At 46.9% G+C, this 26706-nt stretch overlaps 3 protein-coding genes across 4 annotated transcripts in view; 2 read left to right on the plus strand and 1 right to left on the minus strand.

Annotated features, from left to right (window-relative positions):
• Positions 1 to 26706, plus strand: part of LOC135914650 (histone deacetylase complex subunit SAP130-like) — a 612247-nt gene that overhangs the window by 197662 nt on the left and 387879 nt on the right. The window lies entirely within an intron of this gene.
• The window catches only part of LOC135914611 (nucleolar MIF4G domain-containing protein 1), a 192595-nt gene that overhangs the window by 85340 nt on the left and 80549 nt on the right, over positions 1 to 26706 (plus strand). The window lies entirely within an intron of this gene.
• The window catches only part of LOC135914602 (lysosomal alpha-glucosidase-like), a 94048-nt gene that overhangs the window by 32882 nt on the left and 34460 nt on the right, over positions 1 to 26706 (minus strand). For both annotated transcript variants that reach the window (XR_010568355.1, XM_065447521.1), the window contains exons 2-7: positions 22160 to 22555; positions 15230 to 15375; positions 8241 to 8427; positions 7191 to 7366; positions 4472 to 4640; positions 756 to 852 (exon numbers count right to left, since the gene is read on the minus strand). Coding sequence is in view for 1 of the 2 variants with exons in the window: in XM_065447521.1 (XP_065303593.1) it covers positions 756 to 852; positions 4472 to 4640; positions 7191 to 7366; positions 8241 to 8427; positions 15230 to 15375; positions 22160 to 22555 (1171 nt within the window). In the remaining variant the exon portion in view is untranslated. The remainder of the gene's footprint in view (positions 1 to 755; positions 853 to 4471; positions 4641 to 7190; positions 7367 to 8240; positions 8428 to 15229; positions 15376 to 22159; positions 22556 to 26706) is intronic.

Here is a 26706-nt window from a genome sequence, read left to right on the forward strand (position 1 = left end):
AGGTTTCCTTTTTTTTTTATAAACACTTTCACAATTTTTGTTGTCTTCAATAGAAGACAACAAAAAGAAGCAGATGCTAAAAAAGCAGAAAGAAGCTAAAGATGCAGATGTTGTCCTTCGGTACCTTAAGCATGCGCAGTATATCTATTAGTTATGAGATGGCATGCCCTATAGATGCCTGAGCTGGCGCGTCATTCAACACTATACGGTAGCATATGACGTGTTAATATACGGGCAGCGCCAGGCGCCACCAATATAAGGAATTCGCAGCCTGTGACTGGCAATGCACCGAGTTCGATAGCGCAGTGGTTGCTCCATATGATTGCAAAAAGAGGTTACACAATCCGCGCACCTCTCCACCATAGGTTACCCTAGTATACCCACCAAATGTTGGTGAATGACGGCACCGCAAACACCGAAGCACTTTACAGAACCTATCCACGAGAGCTACAGCTAGAGGATGTTCTCTGCTAAATAAGATGCAAAAAAGTGAAGAAAGATTGTCAGTGCCGGCATGCTTTGACAATGGGGGTCAACGTCCGAAGCATAAACAATTGGAAAGATTGCCGAAAGCTGTGCAAAACAGCTTATCCTATACGAAACAAGGGACTACACCACCTTTGTACCAGATGTCTCGTCATATACCTCTTGCCGCAACACGTGGCAGAAATGCCTGGTCGGCGGCCGAAAACTCGATTGGGGTAAGCCAGTCGATCAGCCATAGAAAAATGACCCGTAACCAAATCAGCGCTTACCCATGGCATTGCTGTTGAGCAGAAGCACGGCGTGAGCGTTGTTGTCCTTCTCGATGCACATGTACATCGGGTGCGAGCCATACAGATTCGAGTAGTCCTGTGGAAGACAATATTTTTTCAAGAGTACCGAGCCGCGGTGCACTTAAAGCACCTAATTTGCACTTAATATGCCGTCGTCGACCACGACGTAGTTAAAAGTGTGGCGTTCCTCCTGTGCCACGCAAGGTTTAATATTGCAAGCAACACTAACGGAGATGGCATCTCTCTTTCTTATGCGCAAGCGTAACTGGCCAGCTCGTGAAATCGGCGGTGTTCGCCTGAAACCGCGAAGCAAGCGAACGAGGAAGGCGCCTGGGCCTCCGTGCTGGCTCCGGTTTGACTGCAGCAAATTTCGCCGGCACATTTAATTAGCACCATGGGCAGCGACAACGCAGAAATTTAAGGTTAAAAATCGTTAAGCGTCCTTCATCCTCATTAAACTAACGCTTTGATCACAAAAGTTGACACGCATATGCCTGAAATTGCGCTGCAGAAATGTTTGCAATTAATCGATAACGAAAAAAATTTATGAATAGGCAACTCCGCTTACTATTCAAGAATACGTTGCGCATGCATTGGGAGGTGGTTATTTTCCGGCACTATATTGCACTCTGTTATAGGGAGTGCTCCCCATTACCACCGTACGTTTCCCGTACGCGAAAGCCAACCGGTACTTCGAGCGCTACTTCCTCAAATAACGCGTTCGGAACCCCGTGCAGCACCTAGCACCGAGTCTGGTAGCAGACGCTCTGATAGCAACCGTCTGGTCGCAGCGTCTCAACCACAGCGTCTCAAAGCACTAGCTGTCACGAGGAAAGAATGCGAGAAGGGACTGATGGATGGATGTTATGAGCGTCCCCTTTGTAACGGGGTGGTAGGCTGTGCCACCAAGCTCTTCCTATTTTACCGCTCAACGTCCTACTTAGGTTAAAAAAGAAAAAAAAGAAAAGAAAAAACGCACGATGAATTCCCATAACCAAACTTTCTGACCCCCTACTGTGAAGTTTGCTCTTGTACGTCTCCGCTTTTTGTCATTTCCCTACTTTTCCTTCAGCAATCTTCCAATACCTCTTACTAATCTCTATTGCGGACATGTTTACATTCCCCCTGCTCTCGCTGAACCCAAGGACTTCAAGAAGGCCAGTGGTGCCTAAATCGACCACTGGGCAGATGTCTTCACATTCTAATAAGACATGGTCCATCGTTTCCCAAGCTTTACTGCAGCAAGCACATGCTTCTTCTCCCTTCTTATATTTCGCTTTATAGGTGCGTGTTCTAAGGCATCCTGATCTCTCTCCGAAAAGTAATGGGCTTCCCTTTGAGTTATCATAAACTGTTTCCTTCCTGATTTCGTTTTTTTTTTTCCTCTTTGGTAGTTACTCATGGCAGATTTCTTTTTCATTGCCGCCGCCCATGAAATTATTTCAGCCGCTCTGACTTTATGCTTGACGTTCTTTGTTGCTGTTTTGTTCACCCTACAGGCTGCATATTTGCTAGTAAGCTTCCTAGTTCTTTTCCTTCATTGTGAATGAATGTTTTCCCTGTACAAATACATCAGCACTCTCCCAGCGCATTTATTTTCTTCCATATTCCTCAATCGTTCTTCATAATCAATTTTACTGTAAGCTTTCCTCACTTCAAGACGTGTCCAGCCCATATCACCCTGCACAGCTTCATTTGTAGCCTTCGCATGAGCTCCCAATGCGAGGCGTCCCACTGACCTTTGGTTGCCGTCGAGTCCTGATTGTACCCCTGATTTCAAGCAAACAACCGCATTTCCAAATGTAAGCCCTAGAGCCATTACTACCCCCCTTACTACCGAGCCACCATACGGTACTGAATGGTACTACCGTGTCGTCGGTACCATCGTACTGTCCCACAGCGCTGTTGCGCGTGGTCGCGCGGGCTTTATCTTGAACGCGATCTGCTTTGCGGGCACAGTATAGGTGGTCCGACGGCTCGTAGCTTTGCGTACGCTGTGCCCTCACCGCTCAGTTTGCGTTGAAGCGTTAAACAGCCGGAAAGTCACTTCGCTCGACGCTGCTGCCGCGATTGTTCACACCAGCGCTTTGACAGCGAGTGCCCGCGGTCATCGAGTGTGAAGTGTTCATGTTTGCCCGTGAGCGCTGACACCCTGCTAGGTAATTTAGATAGTAATCGAACGTTTACAATGGGGCCTTCTACTCCGACGGCTGCTGAATATGGCTCGGTCGCGCGAGATCTGTCTTGAATACGATCTGCGATGCGGACGGTGTAGGCGTATAGACGCACCGAAAGTCCATAGCTTGGTGTGGGCTGTAGCACCCATACGCTTGCGCCTCACCCGCGTTCACGGTGTGAAACGTGAGTGAGTGAGTGAGTGAAGTAACTTTATTTTGGTCCAGAGAAGACGCAGGGGAGACCCCGCGCCACCCGGCTAGTCCCACGTAGGGACCGCCAAGCCGAGCTTGACGGCCCGGTCGCGGGCACTCTGGACGGCCAGGGTTTGGTCGCTGAGTTCGGGGCTGCCCAAGAGCGCAGCCCACCTATCCTCGCTGAAGGAGGAGCCGATGGCTTCACACCCCCACAACACATGGTCCAATGTTGCCCTTAGTCCACAGGCAGGGCAGTCCGCACTGGGGTATCTTTCGGGGTATATGGCATGAAAAACCGCGAGGTTAGGGTACGCACGGGCTTGTAAAAGTCGAAGGGTAACCGCCCGCGCCCTACATAAGGCGGGGTGCGGGAGGGGGAAGACCCGTCTTGACAGATAGTAGTGCGTGGTGATCTCGTTAAACGTAAGCAAGGGTTCACCGCGGGGCTGAGGGACTGCTGAGGCGGCGCGGTCAGTGAGTCCTCGCGCGGCCTCGTGTGCGCCCTCGTTAGGGTTAGAGGGAGAACCCTCAATCAACCCCAAGTGAGCGGGAAACCAAAATAGAGAATGCGGAGAGATACTTTTGGCGCTTTGGAGAATGCGGAGGGCCTGGGGGGAGACCATACCGGTTTGGTAGGCCTTAATTGCTGCCTTGGAATCACTATATATTGCCTCTCTGCGACCATCGAGCACAGCCAGCGCGATTGCAACCTGTTCGGCTACCACGGGCCTTGAAGTGCGTACCGTAGCGCAGCAAGTGAGCCTTGAATTGGAGTCTACGATGGAGACGGCGAATGCCTCTTGTTGGACATATGCCGCGGCATCCACGAAGCTTGCCTCAATGTGGTTATTGCGGACATGCTCGAGTAGAGCTCTACCCCTGGCCCGACGTCTGCCGACGTTGTTTGCGGGGTGCATATTGCGAGGCAGGGGCGCGATGTGCAGTTGAGACCTGATGTCGCTGGGAATCCGCATGGCGTCAGGGCACTGGTCGACAGGATTGAGGCCCATCTCGTCGAGTATCTTGCGGCCCGTCGGGGTGCCGGATAGCCTGAGCAGCTGTGAGTGCTCTTGTGCCTCGATAATCTCTTCGAGCGTGTTGTGGACTCCGAGCTTCAACAAACGTCACTGTAAATTTTTAGTACCTGAAAAGTATATTAAGTTTATTCGTAAAATCCGCCCGCTACAAAACATGCGTGCAAGTACGGTAACCTCGCTGATGTTCCCCACTCTCTTGCCCGTCAATATATAAGACTTCGCTATCCACTGGCGCGAAATAGGACCTTGTTTGCGTTGCTGATTTCACCAGATGCCTCCTGCGTACCTCTGGGAAGGCGTCTCTGTTGAATATGGGCCACGTCCTCCAGCCGGTGTCGTGCTGGAATCGATCATGCACTTGCTCCCCGAGACCGTACACGAGACCGCTGGGCAGGCGCGTTGAAATCTGCAGGAACTGGTGCGCGAACACCAGCGCACCGACACCTGTGTCGAAGCTGTAACATCCGTACGAAGGCAGCCTGTGACACGCGCGGTGGCGTATTGCGAGAGAAATTGAGTGAGTGAGTGAGTGAGTGAGTGAGTGAGTGAGTGAGTGAGTGAGTGAGTGAGTGAGTGAGTGAGTGAGTGAGTGAGTGAGTGAGTGAGTGAGTGAGTGAGTGAGTGCGTGCGTGCGTGCGTGCGTGCGTGAGTGAGTGAGTGAGTGAGTGAGTGAGTGAGTGAGTGAGTGAGTGAGTGAGTGAGTGAGTGAGTGAGTGAGTGAGTGAGTGAGTGAGTGAGTGAGTGAGTGAGTGAGTGAGTGAGTGAGTGAGTGAGTGAGTGAGTGAGTGAGTGAGTGAGTGAGTGAGTGAGTGAGTGAGTGAGTGAGTGAGTGAGTGAGTGAGTGAGTGAGTGAGTGAGTGAGTGAGTGATACGCGAGCACAAGGGCTGTAAACTGAGCTCCTTAGTACATGTCTATGTGACTACTTGGAGACAGCGCAAAAAAAATTCGATAAGACAACATGTGTGGTCTAATCTTGTCGATCTGTCTCGCCCTCTATTTACGTAAATGTATGGGTGAGTGATAACTCGAGTGAGTGAGAGCGAGGGCAAGTGACAAGCTTGATAAAATTACCTAATGATGCGGAGCGGAACACCAATATCGTGAGCTTCATCGTAGCATAACATTCTCAACGAGGCCTTCATTGAGCAAGTCAGCACATACTCAGCAATATAATTCTCGTATGTGATAACTAGCCATCGACTGCTCCTGAGATGAAAATTCTGAACAAGTACTTTTCCGTTCGTTTGATCAGTGAAGCGAACAGTATCTCCTGTTCAATACACAATTATGGGAAAGGAAACCTGCAGCTCTTCCTGACACGCTGAAGCTCAGCGTTACTACCGATTACATGTCCCACACCGGCAAGAAAGTAACTCATTGGTTCTTTGTCGAAGAAAAAAGACAAAATATGTTTGCTTGAGCGGAATGTTGTACGTGCCACGCGGGAATAAATAAGGTCTTGTGCGTGAATTCAGCGTGCAAATAATCAAATGGCACTTAAAATCATTGATACTTTGACAAGTTATTCGACAAATTATTCTGAGTTTAAATACGTACTCCAAATCCTATGCCTCCTCCACCTTCCGGGATTCCGCAGAACTGATTTGCCATATTCAGTGTCCTGTGTTCTAATTATTCTATTTCTAATTAGTCGACCGTGTCCTGTCGACAGTGTCCTGTCGACTAATTCGCCCTCGCTGTGCGATCTGCTAGCCCCCTGGTTAGCTCAGACGGCAATGCAACCGCCCTGGTAAGGCGTTGGTCCTGGGTTCCGGTCCCGGACCAGGATGAACGCTTTTTCAACTGTTTATTTATGTTTATGTTTCAGAGAAGCCGGTATGGGCTTCCTTTGTAGCTTCATGCTAGAGTCGGGTGGATGACAACTTTTGCCTTCATGAACATTCCTTCACCTTGCGGGCTTCCTCCGAGAGTATTTGCTCTATACATACGGCCAGTTTTATTTCAACCACGATTCGACAATAGCCGAAAAGTGACCCTTCGGCACACACGCGAACACAAAACATAAGCACACGCTAGAAGTAACATGATCGAGAATGTAACCAAAATACCTTATGCGAAAAATAGTTTCTTGTACTTTTATCCACAATGTTCTATTTTTTCACGTAATTAGGATATCATATTATCTTACAGCATTTTCTTTCTTTCTTTCTCTATTTCTTTCTTTCTTTCATTCTTTCTCTCCTTTTTATTTGCACGGGATGCCACACAGCATAACGTGAGAATTAAATTATTTACAAGCACAGAGGCCAGTCTCACGCATATACTGCAGCGACTTATGAAATGTGTAGTCTGTTATTCATATCTCATTGTCGTCAGGTTAGGCACTTCTTGCAGGCGTAACAGTTCAGGTGCTTACATAAATTAAATGACGCATGCGTGAAGAGCCCACATCGAACGCCTCTTCAGCATATTTTCTCGCTACAGTGACCAGTGCCTTCTACTCCGCACCACGTTAGGTCACTTGGACTCAAGATCATTCTCGATGACAATAGAGATGGTGGCCCCATGAGTCACAAGCGATACGTGCAAAGCGATACGTGCAAAGCGATACGTGCATTGCTGCGGTTCCAAAAGTCGACACAGCTCAGTGACTGACTGTAGTCCCAATATGCAACCCCCGTGGTGTTGTCTCCTTTCATCCTTCCGTTTCGTCCATTAATCCCCTTTTCCCCGCATTGTGTAGCAAACTCGAAGTGCGTCTGGTTAACTTCCCTGCCTTTCTTTCCTTTCTTCCATCGCTCTCTATCTCTCTCTGTCTCTCTCTCTCTCTCTCATGCCCAGACGCATGTGGCATTGTTGAGTTGAGTTGAATTGAGTTGAGTGGTTGTAGACTACTGGTGGGATTAGCCTTGCAGTAGCTGCCGGCACTGTCTCCAAAATATGTGCAGTAACAGAGAACATAACGCCCTGAACGCGTAAAGCCGTCAGCCTAACGCATAACAGCCTTAATTATTGACGCAAGAAACACTCGGCGTCTGCTCACATGACGGTGCCAGTCTTGGTTCGCCGTACTTGGAAACTGAAGGGGTCACCGCCCAGGCTGTAGCTGGTGGCGTACATCTGCACGTCCCCTTCGTGAACGAGGGGAGATCCGAGGTCCATCTCTACGGGGATCACGGGGTCCGGGACCTCGTAGCGCTCCTCGGAGGAGTCGTAGATCTGCACGCGATGCGCAGTGTGGTTATAAATGCGGCTCTGCACTTGCTTCTGGAAATGTTAGGCAGAGTTCGTAAGCACCCTATCTAGCACAGGGTCCAGCGCGCAAGATTCCTGCTGTATTCGGGATAAGTTACATTCTTTGTTGCAAACAAATGCATCTGTTTCTAGGGATGCGCGTTCTAGGGTACGTTCTGACAGCAAAGCAAAGAAGAAGCCTTTCTTCCACTAGTTGCATGGATTAGCGGTTTGAATTAACAGCATGAAAAGTAGCACTTTCCATTAGCTGCTGCTTTTTATATGAATTGTGGTGCAAGCCATACGGGGTGGAAATGAATGGGTGGATGGTTGGTTGAGGAGAGAGGGTGAATGGGAGGGGGGGGGGTTGAAGACAAGCGCACAGGGTTAGGAGCTTACTTCTACGTGTCGCTTCTGTCTCGTTTATCCAGCTTGCGCATCAATGCATACGCCACCTATCACGCAGACGTATCATATTGTGCTTTTGACTGCTTTTGATGAGCTGCCACAGAAAAAAAAGACGTAGTTGTGTATCAGTGCATGCTGCATGGTCTGAAACCTGTAACGACTCTCAAATGGCTTTTTTATCAAAACCGTTATGACGCATTTCGAGTACGCGCGTTAAGTGTTTTTTATCATCGCCGGCTCGTAAACGCTCCTCAAATACTAGTCGCGTTTGCAGCATCTTGAATCATATCTAGCACATCACCCTTTCACCCTTTCTCTGTTGATGTTTATCCGGATCTGTAAGTTTCCATGGCAGATGCTCTAACGCAACTGGGAGCTTTTGGGCAAGCGCAGAGGGGGAGCAATAGGCTCTACTGCTGTCCGAGCGATTCGAGGAAACTCAAGCGCCTACCTTGACCCTGAGACGATACGGCGTCTGCATCTGGACGCGCACCTTCAAGTGCGTGATGTCGTCTCCGTACCGGGAGGGCGACGAAATCCTCTGCAGGGGCACCTCGTAGCCTCCGAACAGAGATTCCTCGGGGCCCGCTATCCGGTAGCCAGAGTTGAGCGGCAATATGCATTTCGGTACACGGTCCCTGCAGAAAACCACAGATGCACTTTAAGTAAACAATGAGTTGGCACTCAATATAGCGTGTCGTGCAATTCGTTCCAGCCTTTGTCTCATGTATATCGAAGTGTTTATAGGACCACATGTGGACCTCATTCCCTTTCGTCAGATAACTCCGATCTAAAATTTTCTGATCCTGAGACGTACGTATATTGGGATTGAGAACCTGACACTTCTTATCTTACAATTTCCTTTTACAGCAAAGCTGTATATGGCGAGCCGATTCGTCCGTCCATCCGTCTGTCGCCTGTACGCTGAAAACTTCTACGGCGCAACCCCATGCGCATGCGCGAAAAAAAAAACAGAAAGAGAAGCGCGCGATTGGCTGCTCCAGTAGTGACGTTGTTGCTCTCCGTCGCAGCGGAGTGCGCGCGCAGCAATGTCTCTCCGGCTCCGAAATGGATAAGCCACGCGTCGTTCGCATGGTTTTTCACCTTTGCCAAATGAAAACGGGCTCGTTCGCTACGCCTGTGTTGCGCATGCGCTGCGGCAACAGCTCATGGCCGCGCCGCTGCGGGCCATATTTAACGCGCTGAACTACAGAGGAGCCAAATTTTCGGCGATCCTGGACGTCGCCGGCGTAACGTATCTGACTTTGTCGGCTGCTGCATGTCACGCCTTACATCCTAAAGGACCGAAACCACCGACACCGACCCCGTCCTGCTTACATCCTTCGCCACCCTAGGTGGGACACCACTTCATTGCGTTCACTTCATTGCGCCAAAGTGAGTTTATGACAAATTACTGCTCTCGCATCGCCCGCTAAATATCGGTCCATTAAACACAGTTGAGAAGAAAACGCTTTTAGAAAATTCATTTCTTCTGCCCACGCCTGAACAGAAACTGTAGAAGCTTGGGCAAGTTGGTGTAACATTCTTTTTCAAGAGCCCAAAGGACAAGGACGAGACCCGGCGCTGCGTATGTGCACGTCTCGTCCTTGTCCTTTGCGCTGCTTAAAAAGAACCAAACAGAAAATTTGTCGAAGACTCCACAATACAACAGGCTCTCGCAGAGGACACCGCACACCTTTTCAAGAACAACTTCCTTGCGATTCACACAGCCTCGCCTTGCCTGCTGCGGCGACCGAAATACGCGCGTGGTCAATGACGCTCTCCGATTGCGCTTGACGCACACAGCGTCGCACAAATCGCCGACCGCAAACGTATTAGGCGGCAGCCCAGTGGTTCGCGTGTCCGGCTCCCAAAAGCGCGTTGCAGCATGGCTGTGAATTTGGTCCCCAGTGGCGGGGTAGTAAGCCAAAATTATCTCTTTCTTCACCAGATGGCAATGGTAAAGCTCAGAGAGATGAACAAGGAACGGATAGCCTAGGTAGTGATCCTGCGCGTGTAACCTTAACTTTTGGGGAGAGACACCGACGCAAGACAGGAAGGAACACCACCAGAATACTTAAAACTAAATGAAAAGCATATATCAGAAATAGAAAAAGAAAGCGCAAAGAAGAAAATACAGACATTTCATACAGCAGTCTGGGATTACAATGAACTCGTAGACGTCCTAGCAGCAGAAGATAAGACAAACATGGCTAGAAGATCGTTGGATTGAAAATAGAAAACGATGCAACTGGCGGAACAATGAAGCAAATCAAGCTAGAGAACAGCTCAAGCAAGCGTCTGGGGATAATCGAGAAGCCAAAAAGTTAGGATTACATGAAGAAGAGCTTATGCTTATTTGGAACAACTACCGGGAAAAGAAAAGGGCGGTGAGCAAACTAGAGAAACAAAAAAAGTTAATGTACGAGTGAAAGTTGGGTACATTACATTCGCCAAAAGAAGATAAAGGCGTACCAAAAAGATTCTGAAACCATGTAAGAGCACTCGGAGCTACAATTAAAGGTTCACAAACGGCTAAAAGTGTTGAAGACGGTAACGTCTTCGAAGAAAACGACGCGCTGCGCTACATCAGGGATAACTTCGGCAAGAAGGAGAGCGTAGTCCAGACTCAGACAGATCCAACATCATAGAAACCCGAGATATCAAAATTTACTGCTGAAAGCTTTTGCTGGAAAAATGCAGAAGAAAATGTCCCTAATGACACGGCCGCCGGACCTTATGAAACCCCAATACAGCTAATTAAACGGCTAGGTCCAAAGAGCAAGATACTGTTGACCGATGCCACAGTGAAAGTTACTAGAACTTAGAAAATTCTGTTTGTGTGGCAGGAAAGCAGGACGAACCTTATGTGTAAGGGCAATGGTGATAAGAATAAGACGAGCTCGTACAGGCAAATTAGAGTAATGATGGTGATGTATAGAATGGCAATGCGCCATAAAATTACAACCGTAGCAATGGGTGGAGAAAAATTATATACTGTGGGGAACTACAGACTGGATTCAGGCCAGGGAGACACTTAGAGGATAATATGCTTGTACTAACTCGGTGCATAAAAATTTCGGTAGCTCAGGATAGACCTCTTCGGATAACATTTATAGATATTGAAGGAGCCTACGACAATGTAGACAAAGAATCGTTGTGGCATATTCTCAAGAACGAGGGCATAGAGGGCGATTTTGTGGGGCTGCTGAGGGAGATATGTAAAGACAACCGTGCACAAACTGTATGAGAAAGCCAGAAATGCAATGACGTTGTGGAAATCCACCAAGGACTGAAGCAAGGGTGTCCTCTGCCTCCACTGTCGTTCGCGTGAATTAGGGTTTGATCTATCATACATGCATAATGGACAAATGGTGCATCTGAAGGTCCCCGAACTCATGTATGCAGACTACATAGCGCTATTAGCGGATAGTGCAATATATTTACACACACTTGCGAATATAAGTGGCAATGCAGCGACGAATCTAGAGACCTTAAGAGAAACAGAGAAATAGGAAATTAGGGTCCTCAATGAAGAGACGAGTGATGACGTGCTATCAATTCAACAGGAAGTCATACCTACCCATAATCAAGCAATATAAGTATCTGGGTGCACACATAAATGAAGGAAAGACCGATTCAAGCGTCCACGAAGATAATCTAAAAAAATGAAATGGAAGCGGAATGCAGCAATATTGAAACATCGAGTACTTTGGGGCTATAATAAATTTGAGGTGGTGCGAGTAATTTGGAAAGGGGTAATGGTGACAGCACTAACGTTCGCGAATACAACTCTGCGCTATAAATTACAAATCTTGTCGGGGTTGGAAATTAACCAGAGGGTGGTGGGTCGACCGGTTTTGGGGGCCCACGGTAAAACCACAAAGGAGGCAGTGCAAGGTGACATGGGTTGGGCTTCCATTGAAGTCAGAGAAGCACAAAGCAAGATTAGTTTTGAAGAAAGGTTAAGGAAGATGGATGAAAAATAAATGACTGGCTAAAGTGCACAAGATATCTGTACTTCAAAAGCGTGGACACGGGATACAGGAAGAGGTCAAGAAAGTTGGCAACTAAGTACGGGGTAATTGAAAGCGTAAATAGACGAGCAGGAGTCATAAAACAGAAAACGAGAGAAATGGAGATGCTAAATTGGATGCAAATGATGGAAACAAGGAAGACCGCGGAAATTTACAAGAATATAAAGAAAGAAATTAGGAGGAAAAAGTATGTATTATAAAGCAAAGGGGAGTGCCTTGTTATTTGAGATGGCTGCCTGAGGACAAAAACATCGCGGAACAAATATGCGCCACAGGATGAGACATGTGTGTGCTGAAAAAAGAATGGAAATGACTCGGCACGTCATAATATAATGCTAAGGTATTCACCAGATATTTGTTTCTGCAGTTCCAGAAACAAATATTCCCTCTCCATTTCCTTAATTAACATTCTCCCCACTTCTGATAACAAAGTTATCAAAGTTTGCGTAACGTGAGGTGGAGCAAAATCTTTTGAGAAAAACGCAAACAAATCTACAAACCATGTGAAAGATGTCAACAACAACACAGAGGCCTAAGATAGACCAGCCTTACACACCAGGAGTCCCCAGTGAGATGCGCTAGAGTCTCCTTTTGTTCATGCGGCTGCTCGGCGATAACATAAAATGAAAAAAAAGATACTTTGCATAATATTTATATAAAACAAATAGAGCTGATTTTCGCTTTCGCAATGCGAGGGTATGGGTTGGAAAAACTAACTCCCAAACTAATGACGATAGCAAGATATTTTTTTTAAGCATGTCGCTGACTGTTTGGGCGTACATAAAATGTACAAAAATAATAAATTCTGGGGAAATAAATTGACTTTTGAATGTGACTTACCACCTTACGTAGTATGTCTTCTCTAGTCCAGTGAACCGCAGGCCAGCCCAGACTAGCCCGAGCTGTCATTAAAGTATGTATCTCTCTCGCACGTCCGCTCCTAAACGCAGGAAGCTGGAGCGCCGTAACGGCGACACGCAGGTGTAGAAGCAGTTGACCAGCGAGCGTAACACGTGCACTGTTGAAGCAGACACATATACCGCCCACCTGTCCTTCAACCTAGCCGACATCCCAGTTGCTAGATTGTGTACAGGAGTGAGTTGGGTGGCCTTTCAGTTCCATCGCTTGGGATAAAGTGTGGATGAAAACAAGGGTAAACCTTAATGGCGCTGCGGCTGTGATCAAGGTAAAAAAATCTCGCACGATCGAGAAAGCGAATAGAACTCGCAACAGCTCTGATGCCTGTTGATAGACGCAGACGTGAGCAGCCGTAATGGTGGCGCCATGTTTTGGGACGGAATCAAACCAGTGTGGAAACATAACTACTATTGCAGCGACCGAGAGCTATTGCTTTAAACCGTAAGCACCGACGTGTTCACAGGCGCTCTTTCTTTTTTTTCCTTCGATGAGGGCGCCTATGTAGCAAAACGCTTATAACGCGTTGTAGCTAAACGAAGCGCCACAAGTTGTTGCTACCAACGTTTCCACTGTCATCCACGTCACCAGTAACCAGGTATTTGAAGATTAATACGTATACGAACAAACCGTTAACAAATAACCTGTTCTCAGCAGAAAAAAAATGGGGGGAAGGGGAGAGGAGGGATGCCTACACTACTATGTAGTATCGGCAGAGGAAAAATAACATTAAAATATCCTAGATTCCTGTCAAACGTTATACGTGTCATTAAAGAAACCGTAAGGCAAATCACACTGTCATCAAGCGTGTACATGTACAAGCCAAAACAACGCATTCGCGATGCTTATCCTGCGGCAGCGTTTACGAGCTTTGTCTCCATTATTTTCAGGACGGTAACGTCGTTGCCACTTTCACGGTAACTGGCGACGGCGAGATGATGGAATGCGTGTAATTCTAACTAAACGATGGGCTGGTCACACGTCCTTGTCGGTGTGAACCTTCGAACACCTTCACACAACCAGGTAAGGGTTGGCTGTGTGAACGTGTTCGAACGTTTATACCAGTCCATCGTGTACGTCTTGCGGTTGCTGCGAGGCACTTCAACATTTGATATTGGAGTGTCCCTCTTTCAGTGCCCAGTGCATGTCGCTAGTGAGGGACTATCACCTCCTTGGCCTGCGGTGTGCGACACTCGACAAATGATTGCGCCCCAGTGGTTCTGCGTCTCGACGCTGTCAGGCTCATCGCGCTCTTCTTACTTTCCCAAAGAAACGAACTTAGGTTCACGTTTGGAACTTATTTCTATTTTTACAAATGAAAATACTTCAAACACTATTCTGTTTTAACATTCTGTAGTAGCGTGACCTGCAGTGGCCGGCCCTACTGTGAGCGACCTGCGCTGTGTGTGACGTGCGCTGTTTGTTTCGCTCTTTCGCTCTTTCTGTCTCCTCCTTTCTGAGGAGTAGGCACGTGTTCTGCCCCTTCCGGTGGCAGTTGCCAGCCTGCTACTCTCTTTCCCTTTCCTGCCATGTGCACATAATAATAATAATAATAATAATAATAATAATAATAATAATAATAATAATAATAATAATAATAATAATAATGCCCATCCCCAGCAACCCCACGGACACATTCTCTGTGGTACATACCCAGTGAACACAGTGGCACTTATGGGACTCGACATATCATTTTCCAAAATGTGGGACGGAATACATGGGCGTTCCAGTTACTTTCGCACTTCAATGCATAAAGGATAGTCTTTTTCTTTTTTAGGTAAGTGGAACAACAGTGCATTTTCACGACAGGTTTGATTGTGTGTATATTCAAACTTTTGTCATTCTGGAAATTCATTCCAAGTCGGATGCCTTGCAAGTTCACCGGCTACGATTTTTAAATAGCAATATGTACCGCAAATTAATTCAGAAGTTAGATAAAGAATTTCTTTAATTAGTTGAATATGTGTTTCGATTTCTCGTTGCAAGTAATGTCCGCCTGTCTGAATAATCCAGCTCAAGGACACCAATAATGTTATCTCCAGTAGACGGTTTTTGAAAATTCCGGAAGGCGTAAAAATGTTCATCCCCGTATACATACAAAATTTTCGATGGGGCCTGGTGAGGGGCCTCCTAAGGGCGCTCAGCGCTCCACACTATTTACGACATATCCAAGTATGAACTTCAACATTCCTATCAATGTCAGCTGCGCTGCAGAAGCATGTAGTCTTGCATAGGTCACGACTCTGCACGGCCTATATACACAAAGTGCTTGTTATACGAAAAAACGAAGAGGTAATAACGCAATTTGTCTTTTTTGAAGAAGAAGAAGAAGAAGAAGAAGAATTCGACGGCGACATACACGACGTATAGCACACAGAGAAACTGGAAAAAAAAATATGGGAGCATAAAAAGGCTGTTGTCTTTCTGAAACCTCGTGCTTTTGTAACTAGCGCTCTCAGACGGCGATCCACCTTTCGCGTATGCCGACCTGTAGTGTTCCCTGGCATCAGGACCATCCTTGTCGTTTTGGACGTCGGTGACAGCCCAGCAGCATCCCCGGTCCTCGCACGTGCGCACGTCCACGTCTGGATTCTCCGGGTAGCAGTCGAAACGGTCCCACTCCAGCACGGGCGCCTGCGAACCAACAAACACGAGTCATCGCCGAACACACGCACGACGGACAGTAGTTCGAAAGCGTCTGAGAAAAAAAAGATTGTCTTGCCAGAACCGATTAGGAATCCATCCCCCCCTTCCTAAAATTCCATGAGAAAACTCTTTATTCTATAGCAAACTCAGATTCCAGCGTCATTTACACTCTAGCACTCCAGCCAAGGCACCAGGTGCATGCATGCCCTATACCCGTGCTGAACGTCTCAAGCGGCGGGTGGAACCTGACCGTGCTCTAAAGGCAGGACGTCGAAGCTAAGGATTCGATGCCGAGGCGTGAACCAACCACACTTGCTAATACTTAACTGAAATCACAGTGCAGGTCAACATGACGGGGAACCGCTATGGAAATGTAGCTCGAGACTCAACGTCCACCCCAAAAAAAGCTTGCGACAAGCCTTGGCACTCAAGAACAACTATTCGTGAGCAAGAATACTGCTGAACAGGTATCAAAAGATGACAATAATTGATAAGATTAGCCACTGAAACGCAGTCGAAAGCAGTCATTGAAAATAAAGCTAGGTAACTTGAGGCATGTAGGGTCTGGTCGTTAATGCAGAACAGAAGTAGCAGGACATCTCTGGAACAGCAGATCTTCGAAATGGCCAGTCATACTTATTGAAAAATCAGGGTAGGTCGAGCTCCAACTATTGCTATTTCCTGTCGTAACCTCAGTGCGCTAATAGTTTTACGAGATGACGGCGCTCAGAAGATGTCGAAAAAAGTCGCAGTTTCACCCAAACGGTGAAGCATTTATTGCAATAGCAAGTTTGTGGACAGCCAGCAATACGAAGTAAGGATAGTAGTCATATCGGCCGTATAAACTTGTAAACATAGGCATACCAGGCACGTACCCAGGGGGGGGCCCGGGGGGGCCCGGGCCCCCCCCGAAATCAAGTGGCATACCCCCCCCCCCCCCTCCCCGCCCACGCCACCACTCCTCACACATTCCTAAAGCGCCGCCAGATCAATGTTGAGACTTGGCAGCTGTTCATCGGTCAGCTTATGCTGCCTTTTTCACTCCTTTTCGATGGCGGTAGTTATCGGCATCTCTTGTAATGTGAAGGACAGTTTTCTCATAGATTCCGCACCCGCGCGATTAACTCGAGATGCGTTCAATTGTCACCATCTATTCAACCGTCACGCGCATAGCTGTTGCTTTTGTTAGTTCAACCTTCTTTGTTTAGGCTGGTCCTGGGACCAGGAGAGGGATGCGGCTGTTACTCAGCTGGTCTGTACTCTCATGGAACGAGTTGCGGCCGGAGAATACGCCAATTGCGTTTAACTTATCCCTTTGCTTCATTATTTCCTTGAGTTACGGCTCGCTGCGACGCTGGCAGATGCCCGGAACCATATACACTTGATATGGGTTAGATAAGGTGGGAAATAAAATAATGTGAAAGAGCGTCCATCATGAAACCCTGCAATAACCCTTAAACCCATAAGATGACTGTCACCCGTTACCTCGTCTGTTTTTCCCTAATTGTATAGCACTTTTCGTGCGAAATTGGCAACTGGAAACAAAAATCGCAAGGAGTTGAGAAATTAAGCGATCTACTAAGGGAGAGAGCCAAGGTAACAACCAAACTGCAAGCAAAAGCGAATAATAAATAAGTTAACCGTTGTTTATGAGAATATTTATGGATCAACATCTTTTTATTTAAAAAGGAAGTAGAGAAAACGCCGCCGGAAGTGGAGAACAATTACTTGTTTGGAACCGCCTCACGTAGCCACTTCTCTGCTGTGATTATGTGGGTGTTTTTCTAACCTTTCGCGGTGAGCGCAGAACGTCTAGAATCGCAGAGTCCTGCGCTCTACGCGGTTGTATGGGACTGGCGGCCGCACAGCGTTACGCAATTCGCGGAGCTGTCAAAACTGATCAACAAGGCGAAACAAATAACTGATATTCGAAACTATAACATGAGGAAGACTGAAGAAGCCGTAAAAAATGAATGCAGCCTGAAATCAGTAAAAAAGAAACCTGGCATAGGACAAACAATGATGTATGCACTAAATGATAAGAAGGATAATATCATCAGCAATCTCGATATAGTAAAAGCAGCGGAAAAATTCTAAGCCGACCTGTATACAGCACCCAGAGGAGTCACGATAGCTCACTTAGAAACAGTATTGAACAGGATACAGAAACTCTCCTATAACTAGCGATGAGGTCAGAAGGGCCCTGCAAGACATGAAACGATGAAGAGCGGGAGGAGAAAGTGGAATAACAGTCGATTTAATCAAAGGTTGAGGAGACATAATGCTTGGAAAACTGGCGGCTCTTTATACGAAGTGTCTATCGACTGCAAGGGTCCCAGAAAACTGGAAGAATGCAGATATTATACTAATCCACAAAAAAAGGAGACGTTAAAGAATTGAACAATTATGGGACCATTAGCTTGCTCCCAGTATTATATAAAATATTAATCAAAATAATCTCCAATAGAATAAGGGCAACACTGGATTTTGTCAACCAAGGGAACAGGCTGGCTTCAGGAAGAGATACTTTACACTGATCACATCCATGTTATCAATCAGGTTATCGCTAAATCTGCAGAGTACAATAAGCCTCGCTATGTGGCTTATATAGATTACGAAAATGCATTTGATTAAGTAGAGATACCAGCAATCGTAGAGGCACTACGTAATCAAGGAGTACAGAACGCTTACGTAAAAAGCTTGGAAAATATTTCTACATGCGTGTGGTATTTGTTTGCTTGAACGAGGCGCGTAGGCGCCATAACTCCAGAAAAGAGGAGGAAGAACGAACTGGGCTCGCGCTGTGGATCTAACCGGTCAGCGCTGCAACGTTTTTGTAAATATAATCTGTAAATAGTTTCTCGTCTTACTGACTCGTCCTTCGCGAAAGAATATCTACAGAGGTTCTACAGCTACCTTAGTTCTACAAAAGAAAAGCTGGGAGATACCTATAGAGAAAGGGGTCAGACAGGGAGACACAATTTCTCCAAAGTTATTCATAGCGCGCTTAGAAGAATTCAAGCTATTAAACTGGGAAGGCTTAGGAGTAAAGATCGACGGCAAATATCTCAGCAACCTTCGGTTTGCCGATGATATTGTTCTATTCAACAACAATGCAGACGAGTTACAACAAATGATTGGAGACCTTAACAGAGAGAGTGTAAGAGTGGGGTTGAATATGAATATGCAGAAGACGAAGATAATGATAAATAGCCGGGCAAACGAACAAGAGATCAGGATCGCCAGTCGGCCACTAGAGACTGTGAAGGAGTATGTTTACCTATAGGTCAATTAATCACAGGGGACCCTGATCATAGGAAGGAAATTCGCAGAAGAATAAAAATAGGCTGGATCGCATACGGCAGACATTGCCAGCTCCTGACTGGAAGCTTTCCATTATTATTGAAAACTAAGGTGTGCAATCAGTGCATTTTGCCAGTGCTGACATATGGGGCAGAGACTTGAGAGCAAGTTAAGGACCGCGCAAAGAGCGATCGAACGAAGATTGCTAGGCATAACGTTAAGAGAGAAAGAGAGTGGTTTGGATCAGAGAGCGAACGGGTATAGACGATCTTCTAATTGACATAAAGAGGAAAAAACTGTAGCTGGGCAGGTCATGTAATGCGCCGGTTAGATAACCGTTGGACCATTAGGGTTACAGAATGGGTACCAAGAGAAGGGAAACGCAATCGAGGACGACAAAACACTAGGTGGAGCGATGAAATTAGGAAATTCGCGGGCGCTAGTTGGAATCGGTTGGCGCAGGACAGGGGTAATTGGAGATCGCAGGGAGAGGCCTTCGCCCTGCAGTGGACATAAAACAGGGTGATGATGATGATGGCGATGATGACGACAATGATGATGATGATGATGATGATGATGGAGGTGGTGGGCCCCCCCCCGAAAAAAAATCCTGGGTACGTGCCTGAGGCATACTATAACTAAACTAACAAGCACGATGTCACGGGCGCGCGAGCAAACATGAACGCATCTCACTCGTTGATCGCGAAAATCCGCCGCCGAAACGCTCGAGTGAAGAAGCACGGCAGCAGCAGCGAGCGAATGGACCTTTCTGCTGAGCCTCGCATCAACGCGAACTAAGGCGCCAAAACACAGCGCGCGGCGGCCTCTGTCGCTGTCGCAGATGGCTTTCGAGATACAGCGACCCGAGATGGCGCGCGCGGCTGCCCGGGCCGCCCGGAGTAGAACGCCTCCCCCCGTATCCTTGTGCGCGACGGAAGACGGCGCGTTTCTTCCCGCTTTCCTCGCTTATCTGCGCCAGGTTCAGCCGGGATCGCCGGCTTACCCTAGCACGCTTTCGCTCGCACATACAGCACACAGCGCGCGGCGACGATTTTATCGCCCTCGGACTTCATACGGAACCTCACGGCGACGGCAGAAATGCACCTGGAATGTCCATATAATTTCTATTGCAATAAAAAACGATAAAGATGAAAAAAGCAGCTGGATTTCCGTACGTCTTGAGCGTGCATAATGTGCAGAACCGAAGCACCCTAGCATCCCAGTGAAGCATCCTAGTGAAGCATCCTGTTGGACACATGTACACCAGCGCAGGCTACAGCGTCTACTTCTAGGCTGCTTATCAAAGTTTCGCGGAAATACAACTTTCTTTTTTTTTATTTTTGCAGACCATCGCCTATGAAATCTTCCTGCAGTTAACTTATTTGATGCATAGACGCAAGCACGCCAACAAACAGTAAAACGATGATTTGGAAGGGGGGAAGGGGCAGAGAGAGATTCGCGCGGAAGGGGGCGGGGGGTGGGGGGGGGAGGAGAGCACGACGTTCGCGCCGAAAATAAATTTGGGCTAAAGGTATGGAATGGAGCAATTGCAAATTGGAAGGGTTGACGCTTCAGATGAAAGAAAGAGTGAAAGCATTTTGATACGTTAGTCAACAAGTAGCACCGGGCGACAGGTGTTCCGCCGCGGAGCGGCGGAACACCTGTGGCTCGGTGCTACTAATGGCGCATGTGCAGTAGTGACTAGAGAGCGAGAGAGAGAAATATCCGCGGCGAGGCGCGCGTTGTGACGTCATGTGCCTCCTCAGAGCACCGCCACGGCGAAATCGCAAGTTCGCGGCCAGTAAAGCTTTCGCTTTAATATAGTGCCGCAAATAATCACCTCCCAATACATGCTCAACGTATTCTTTAATTGTAAGCGGGGTGTGTTCTTCATAATTTTTTTTTCGTTATCCATTAATAGCAAACATTTCAGCAGCGCAATTTCAGGCATATGTGTGTCAGACTTTGTGTTCACAGTGTTAGCTTACAGAGGAGAAAGCACGCTTAACGATTTTTATCCTCAAATTTCATCGTTATCGTTGTCCACAGTGCGGATTAAATGTGCAGAGGAAATTTGCAAACAAACCGGAGCCAGCGCGGAGGCCAAGCGCCTTCCTCGTTCGCTTGCTTCGCCGCGTCAGGCAAACACCGCAGATTTCACGAGCTGGCCATTACGCTTGCGAGTAAAAAAAGTGTACTCCCCTGAGTAAAACAATGAGGAGTGAGGATTCCGCCATAGAACCGACTTTAACGCGATAACATTGAGGGCCTCGTGTCGCAAAAGATTCTACGTCGGCGGCCCGCGTCAAGTGTCGACCATCCTTTCGGTAAAAATAATTTCCTACCACGCATACTCAACCACTCTTTTATCAACAAAGTTTCTCATACCTTGTCTTTCATTCTTAACAAAGGTATTCCTCGGAATTTTCAGATTGACAGCCCACAAACAAATGTCATGTAAAAAACACACACACTGCAAACACCTTTTATCTTAGATCTTGTCAGACTGAAACATTAAAAGTGCGAAACAAAAACTGGAGGACGCTTAAGCTTCGCCTTCAAGAGTGGAACGCGACAGCGTTCCCGTCGACCCGCCAAGGGATGTAAGACAATGGGCTTCGGCGCAGCGCCTACGCGCCCCGCATCGGACGCGGTGAGCGTCGAGCAACGCAGCGTTCGGCGAGGCAACGAAATGTGCGCCTGAGCAAGCGACGCACGCCTCTAAGGCAACACCGCATTCACTAGAGGCGCGTTTGTACCGCTTTGAAGCACGAAACTCGTGGCTCAGTGGTAGCGCCTCCGTCTCACACTCCGGAGACCCTGGTTCGATTCCCACCCAGCCCATCTTGCAAGTTGTTTTTTATTCATGAAGGACCTGCTGGGATTTATCGCTCACGGCCAACGCCGCCGACACCGACGCCGACACCGACGCCGACGACACCGGCTTTTCTGCGACACGAGCTTCTTAACGCTGTCGCGTTAATAACAAGACCTACGCAAGAGGCCGCATTTCTACCAGAAAGCTCGCCTTCGTGCGTAGCGTTCGCCGCCAGCGTTTCCCGATAAACATTACGGTTACATAAGCTGCAGCTGCGGGGAAGCGTGAAAAGTATTCGGGGATCTTTGAATGCTATCGCGTTCCACTCTTAAAGGCGAAGCTTAGGCGTCCTCCAATATTTCTTCTCCGCCATGACTGTAACTTGAAATTGAGGACTGCAGTCCAAACTAGCCATTGCGAACATTGCAGAGCACTCACCAATTGCAGTTTGTGCGTCGGAATTTTAAAAAAAATCGCGCTTTTCTTTTCGGCGAGTTTGTGGTCCGTATACTTTTGTCCACGGGTGTCCATCATGTTCACGTGACGTGGAACCTTCGCCTGATGTTGCGAGGTGGGGCAGGACGAATGAGCGTATGCGGTCATCGTTTACTCTTCAGTGACTGCCCCTGGCAGCCCTGTGACGGCACTCACCTCGGGACACTCAGGCTTCCACGCCGGCGTCGTCCCAAATGGCGCCAGCGTGTCGTCCAGGGTGGAGATGCCCGTCCCGCCGGCGGTGGCCTCCGCTCCGCCCGAAGCATCGGCCACGCGCGTCCCGAACAGGGCCCTCCAGAGCGGGCCCAGGTGCTGCCTGAAGACGAAGTAGTAGAGCGGCACGAACACCGCCGTGAGCACGAGGAGCACCACGACCGCGGCCAGCAGGCAGCGCAGCCGCGTCGACAGCGACGAGAAGTCGTCGTCGCAGCAGCGTTTGCGGTGCTGCTGCGGCTTGAACGTCACGCCCCCGTCGGCCAGCGCCGAAGCCGCACTCGTCCCGTCTTCGGCGCTCGAAGACGAGCCCTCTTCCTCCTCCTCCTCCTCCTCCTCCTGCGAAAGCGTCGCACAGAGTTCTCGCTCTTAGAGCGATGATTTATTTGCCTGCCCCCCTTCGGGGCTTTGTGGAAGTACTTGCGATCGAGCTCAGTGTGAATTGAAACACGAGAATATGTTTTTCTTTTTCCTTTTTTTTATAGATGCTGCCATACTGCCATACTGCCATACAGTGCCCGTAGGCAGCATGGCAGCGCCTACACAAAAAGATTGCTGAACAACGTTCAAAAGGTAGAACACGACAGAGAACATGCGGCTTTTGTACATGCTGCATGGGTCAGAAGAAAGAAAACCTTTACGACAGTAGTAGTAGATGCAGGTGGTCTCACACGAGATGCTATTACACTGATAACTAAAGACACGACAGCCACGGAACAAGTAGTGATAGCATTGGCTTTAAGGAATAATAAGTGGACGCGAACTTACAGTGACTCTAAGATGGCTATTAGACACTTGACCATAGGCTTTGTAACCAAAAGGGCTGCCCAGCTGATCGGCGAGATGGACAGCCAAGGGATCGAAATCCGCTGGTTTCCTGCACACACGGGGTCTGTGGATCCATCTCGGAAAAATTTTAATTAGATGGCTAACGCAGCTGCACGAGGACTTACTATCCGTGCACTACGCGACCAGGACCATGATAATATACAGGAGGAGAACAGGGACCAATTACTTACATATAATGAAATCACGAAGCTTTACTACATGAATAGAAGGGAATTTCCAGTGCCACACACTAAGCTCAATAGAGCTCAAGCAGTGACTCTGACTTTGTTACAGACAAGAACTTATCCGAGTCCAAACTTTATTAACAAGCTATATCCGGAAAGAGAGGTACCGATCAATTGTGAGAAGTGTAATGGCATCATTACTCTGGATCATATGCTTTGGCAGTGTCCTGTGTCTTTCACAGACTCTGACAAGGAAAGAGACTGGTGGCGACGAGTCCTTCACAGCGGAGTTCTTTTAGATCAAGTACAAGCCGTCCAGAAGGCCCACAATATGGCGGTAAGGTTAAACCTTACTGTCCCGACGTGGGGGCTCACAGAAACTAAAAACATCCCATATAAACATGTTGGATAATGTCAGAACTGAACGCCAATGAGTCCAGAACTGCCTTCTATAGTGGTATATCAAACTGGATGGAGGGAGGTAAAATTACAGGGCCAGAATTAACCCTTAGGCGGGAGTGTCCATACTCCATACTGCATTGTGCTATAAGAAACGAATCAATCTCCTCCAGAGTCCGACCTTCTCAATTCCTATAGAACTATAATACATACATTAACACTTAAACTAGTAGTTATTATTCAATAACCAAGAAAATAAATGAAGAACGTAAGAAGATGAAAGATACACAAAATATATATATGTGTGAGTAGGAATCTGTACATACGAGTACGTATGTATGTGTATAACTGTTATATTTATGTAGACATATATATATACAGTACTTAAGTATATCACTAAACGAAACAAACTAACCACTTCGAGAAAAAGAAAAGACGAGCTAACATAAAATCAGACATTTACAGACTCGAATGAAGGGAAAAAGGCAGAGGAGGCATTAGTTCAACAGTAGACTTTACAATCGGTATCATTTAATTCAGACAGATAAAGCAATCTGGGCTTCTGTAGGCTGTGGAAACCGGTAGAGAGGAAAAAAAAGAAAAAAAAGAATTTATATGTCACCCTAGAAAGAAGACCACAGAAGAAAGAAGACATCGACAAGACAAGACAGACAGAAGACAACTGACAAGACAAGAGGACACAAGCAATTGAAGACGAACAAAGAAAACATTGTAAGTCAAGAAAAGACAAGAAAGAAATTAACATTGTATAAGTATGCATGTAATATTACGAAACAGAAGAAGACCAATGTACGTCAAGACAGACATTATTGGAAATATATATTGTATTCATGAATAATAAATCCCGCAACCATCCGTTCCCTTGGCCGTGGTTCCCTTGGTGGTAGACTCCCCCCATTTTTTTCCCCTTTACAAAATTATTTGACAACGTCCTTTTCATTTATTTTTCTAATTTGGCAGCCTGCAATACTTCGGTGCAGCAGGCAGGGCTTAGTTTCCTATTTTAATTATGTAACTTTTATTAATTTTTATTGCCCATCACAACCCTTATGTCCCGACGTGGGAGCCACCTGCGTCACCCTAAGGGTTGATCTTCGGTGCGTGAATAAAGTTCATCATACCATACCATACCGTTCCGACTACTGCTAGCACCCTGTTTACAAGGAATATGCGTGTATGCTGACAGGTATATGCCCGTGTTGCAACTCGTATTGAATGCGATAGTACGTTGTAATGTTTCTCGTCGAACGTAGAACTTGTGGGCCACTTGGTATACGTGTGCCACTATATATACATATGTGCCCATTCTTAGCAAATCCCTCCGAAAGGGTACGTGCCTTAAATGGGTTTACGTGCGCGTCGTACTTCCGTTTTCATACATGTACATTTCATCACCATTCTTCCCTGGACAAGCATCATGAATCACCTTTGTCCCTGTGATACCGAGAGCTAACAGTTGCAGGCGATGAGTCCGTGCTTGTGTCATCCGCTACTGCTGCTACTCCTCGCCAATTCAAACAAGCGACGCGTCATTTAGATTCTGAGATTACGTTGTACTGGCTTGTTCTTTGTTTATTTTTGTTTTTTCGTCGTGGACATGCTCGTGCCTCCGAATCACAGTGGGAACCGAAGCCCTTCCCTAAACTGTGTACTATTAGTAGTAACAATAACGTAACAGACATTTCTTTCAGGTGATCTCGTTCTTTCTTTTGGGGGGGGGGGGGGTAAGCTGTAATGCGTGTCTGTTTGCATAATTAGGATTCTCCAAAGCAAAAACACAGAAATAGAGGTGAAAGGAACAGCTCATAAATTTGATGAGACCCTTTTACGTTCTGAGACTAATGTCATCGACTTTTCCAGCGCCAGCAGTATTAAGGAGGAGGAGGAAAAGAAGGTAAGGTAGGGAGATCAACCGGACGAACGTCCGGTTTGCTACCCTACATGGAGAAAGGGGTTTAAGGCATGAAGAGAAAGAAAAGAGAGGGAGGGAGGGAAGGAAGGGGGTACTGACAGTGTGAACACGTGTGGTTGTACATCACTTCATGCCTACGATCGGTCACTGAGACCAGTCGATTTCATGAATCGTAGCAATGCCCTCGTCGTGCTGGCGAGAGAATCAGCGTTCGTAGAGTGCACTGCAGGGCCCAAAGAAGATTTGCATCCTTTATGAAAAAGTTAAGTACGGCATACTTGTGCGACATTCTAAAATCACAGCCCACTTTTGTTTCCAGCGAAGCTGTTCCTACTGAGAAGTTGAATCAAGAATAGATTGCTAGTAATTAAATTGAACACGTTAAATTGTTGCCAGCATATGACTCATGACATAGGTCCCATGACGTCCAAAGTTAAATTCCCTGTTACGTAACAATCTTTCAGAACAGCGGCAAGACATATATATATATATATATATATATATATATATATATATATATATATATATATATATATATATATATATATATATAATGCGTGTATCACGCCGTAATTAACCCCCGTGTCTACATTAAGGTTTGCACGCGTACACCAGACATAACGCGCACACCATGCTCGTATTTCTACCAATAATGAAGTCGGTGGCCCACTCAGTTCTCCGGGAACTGCGGGCAAACACAATACACGCATCGCATAACGTATGAAAATAAGGAGAAAACGTGTGTTTCGAAAATATTTAGAAAATTTTATATTTAGAGTTTAGAAAAGTCGCGCTGCAATATTACGTGTATTCACGGGCTTCTTGCACGCTCGGAAAAACACTCTTATGTGGCGCGTATTGAGCGACAGAAAGCTGTGTAGGTAGTTTTTCATGTTGCTCTACGATTCTATCATTTACACTTCTCATCTAATGATAATATTTGATAAGCTGCTTAATTAAGTATGACTTATTGTGTAATTAGGCGAAATGCAACAAATAATCGAAGCATCTCCAAGCAACGGCAAACAACATCAGCTTGGTTCCGTCCAGTTACGTGGTATTCGCACATTTTTTAAATCTTGGTGCATGATAGTTGGAACACACTGTATATAACACGATATCATTGCTGCACAACGACGCATAAA

The sequence above is a fragment of the Dermacentor albipictus genome, chromosome 1 (genome assembly GCF_038994185.2).
Source record: "Dermacentor albipictus isolate Rhodes 1998 colony chromosome 1, USDA_Dalb.pri_finalv2, whole genome shotgun sequence".
NCBI classification, from domain to species: Eukaryota; Metazoa; Arthropoda; class Arachnida; order Ixodida; family Ixodidae; genus Dermacentor; species Dermacentor albipictus.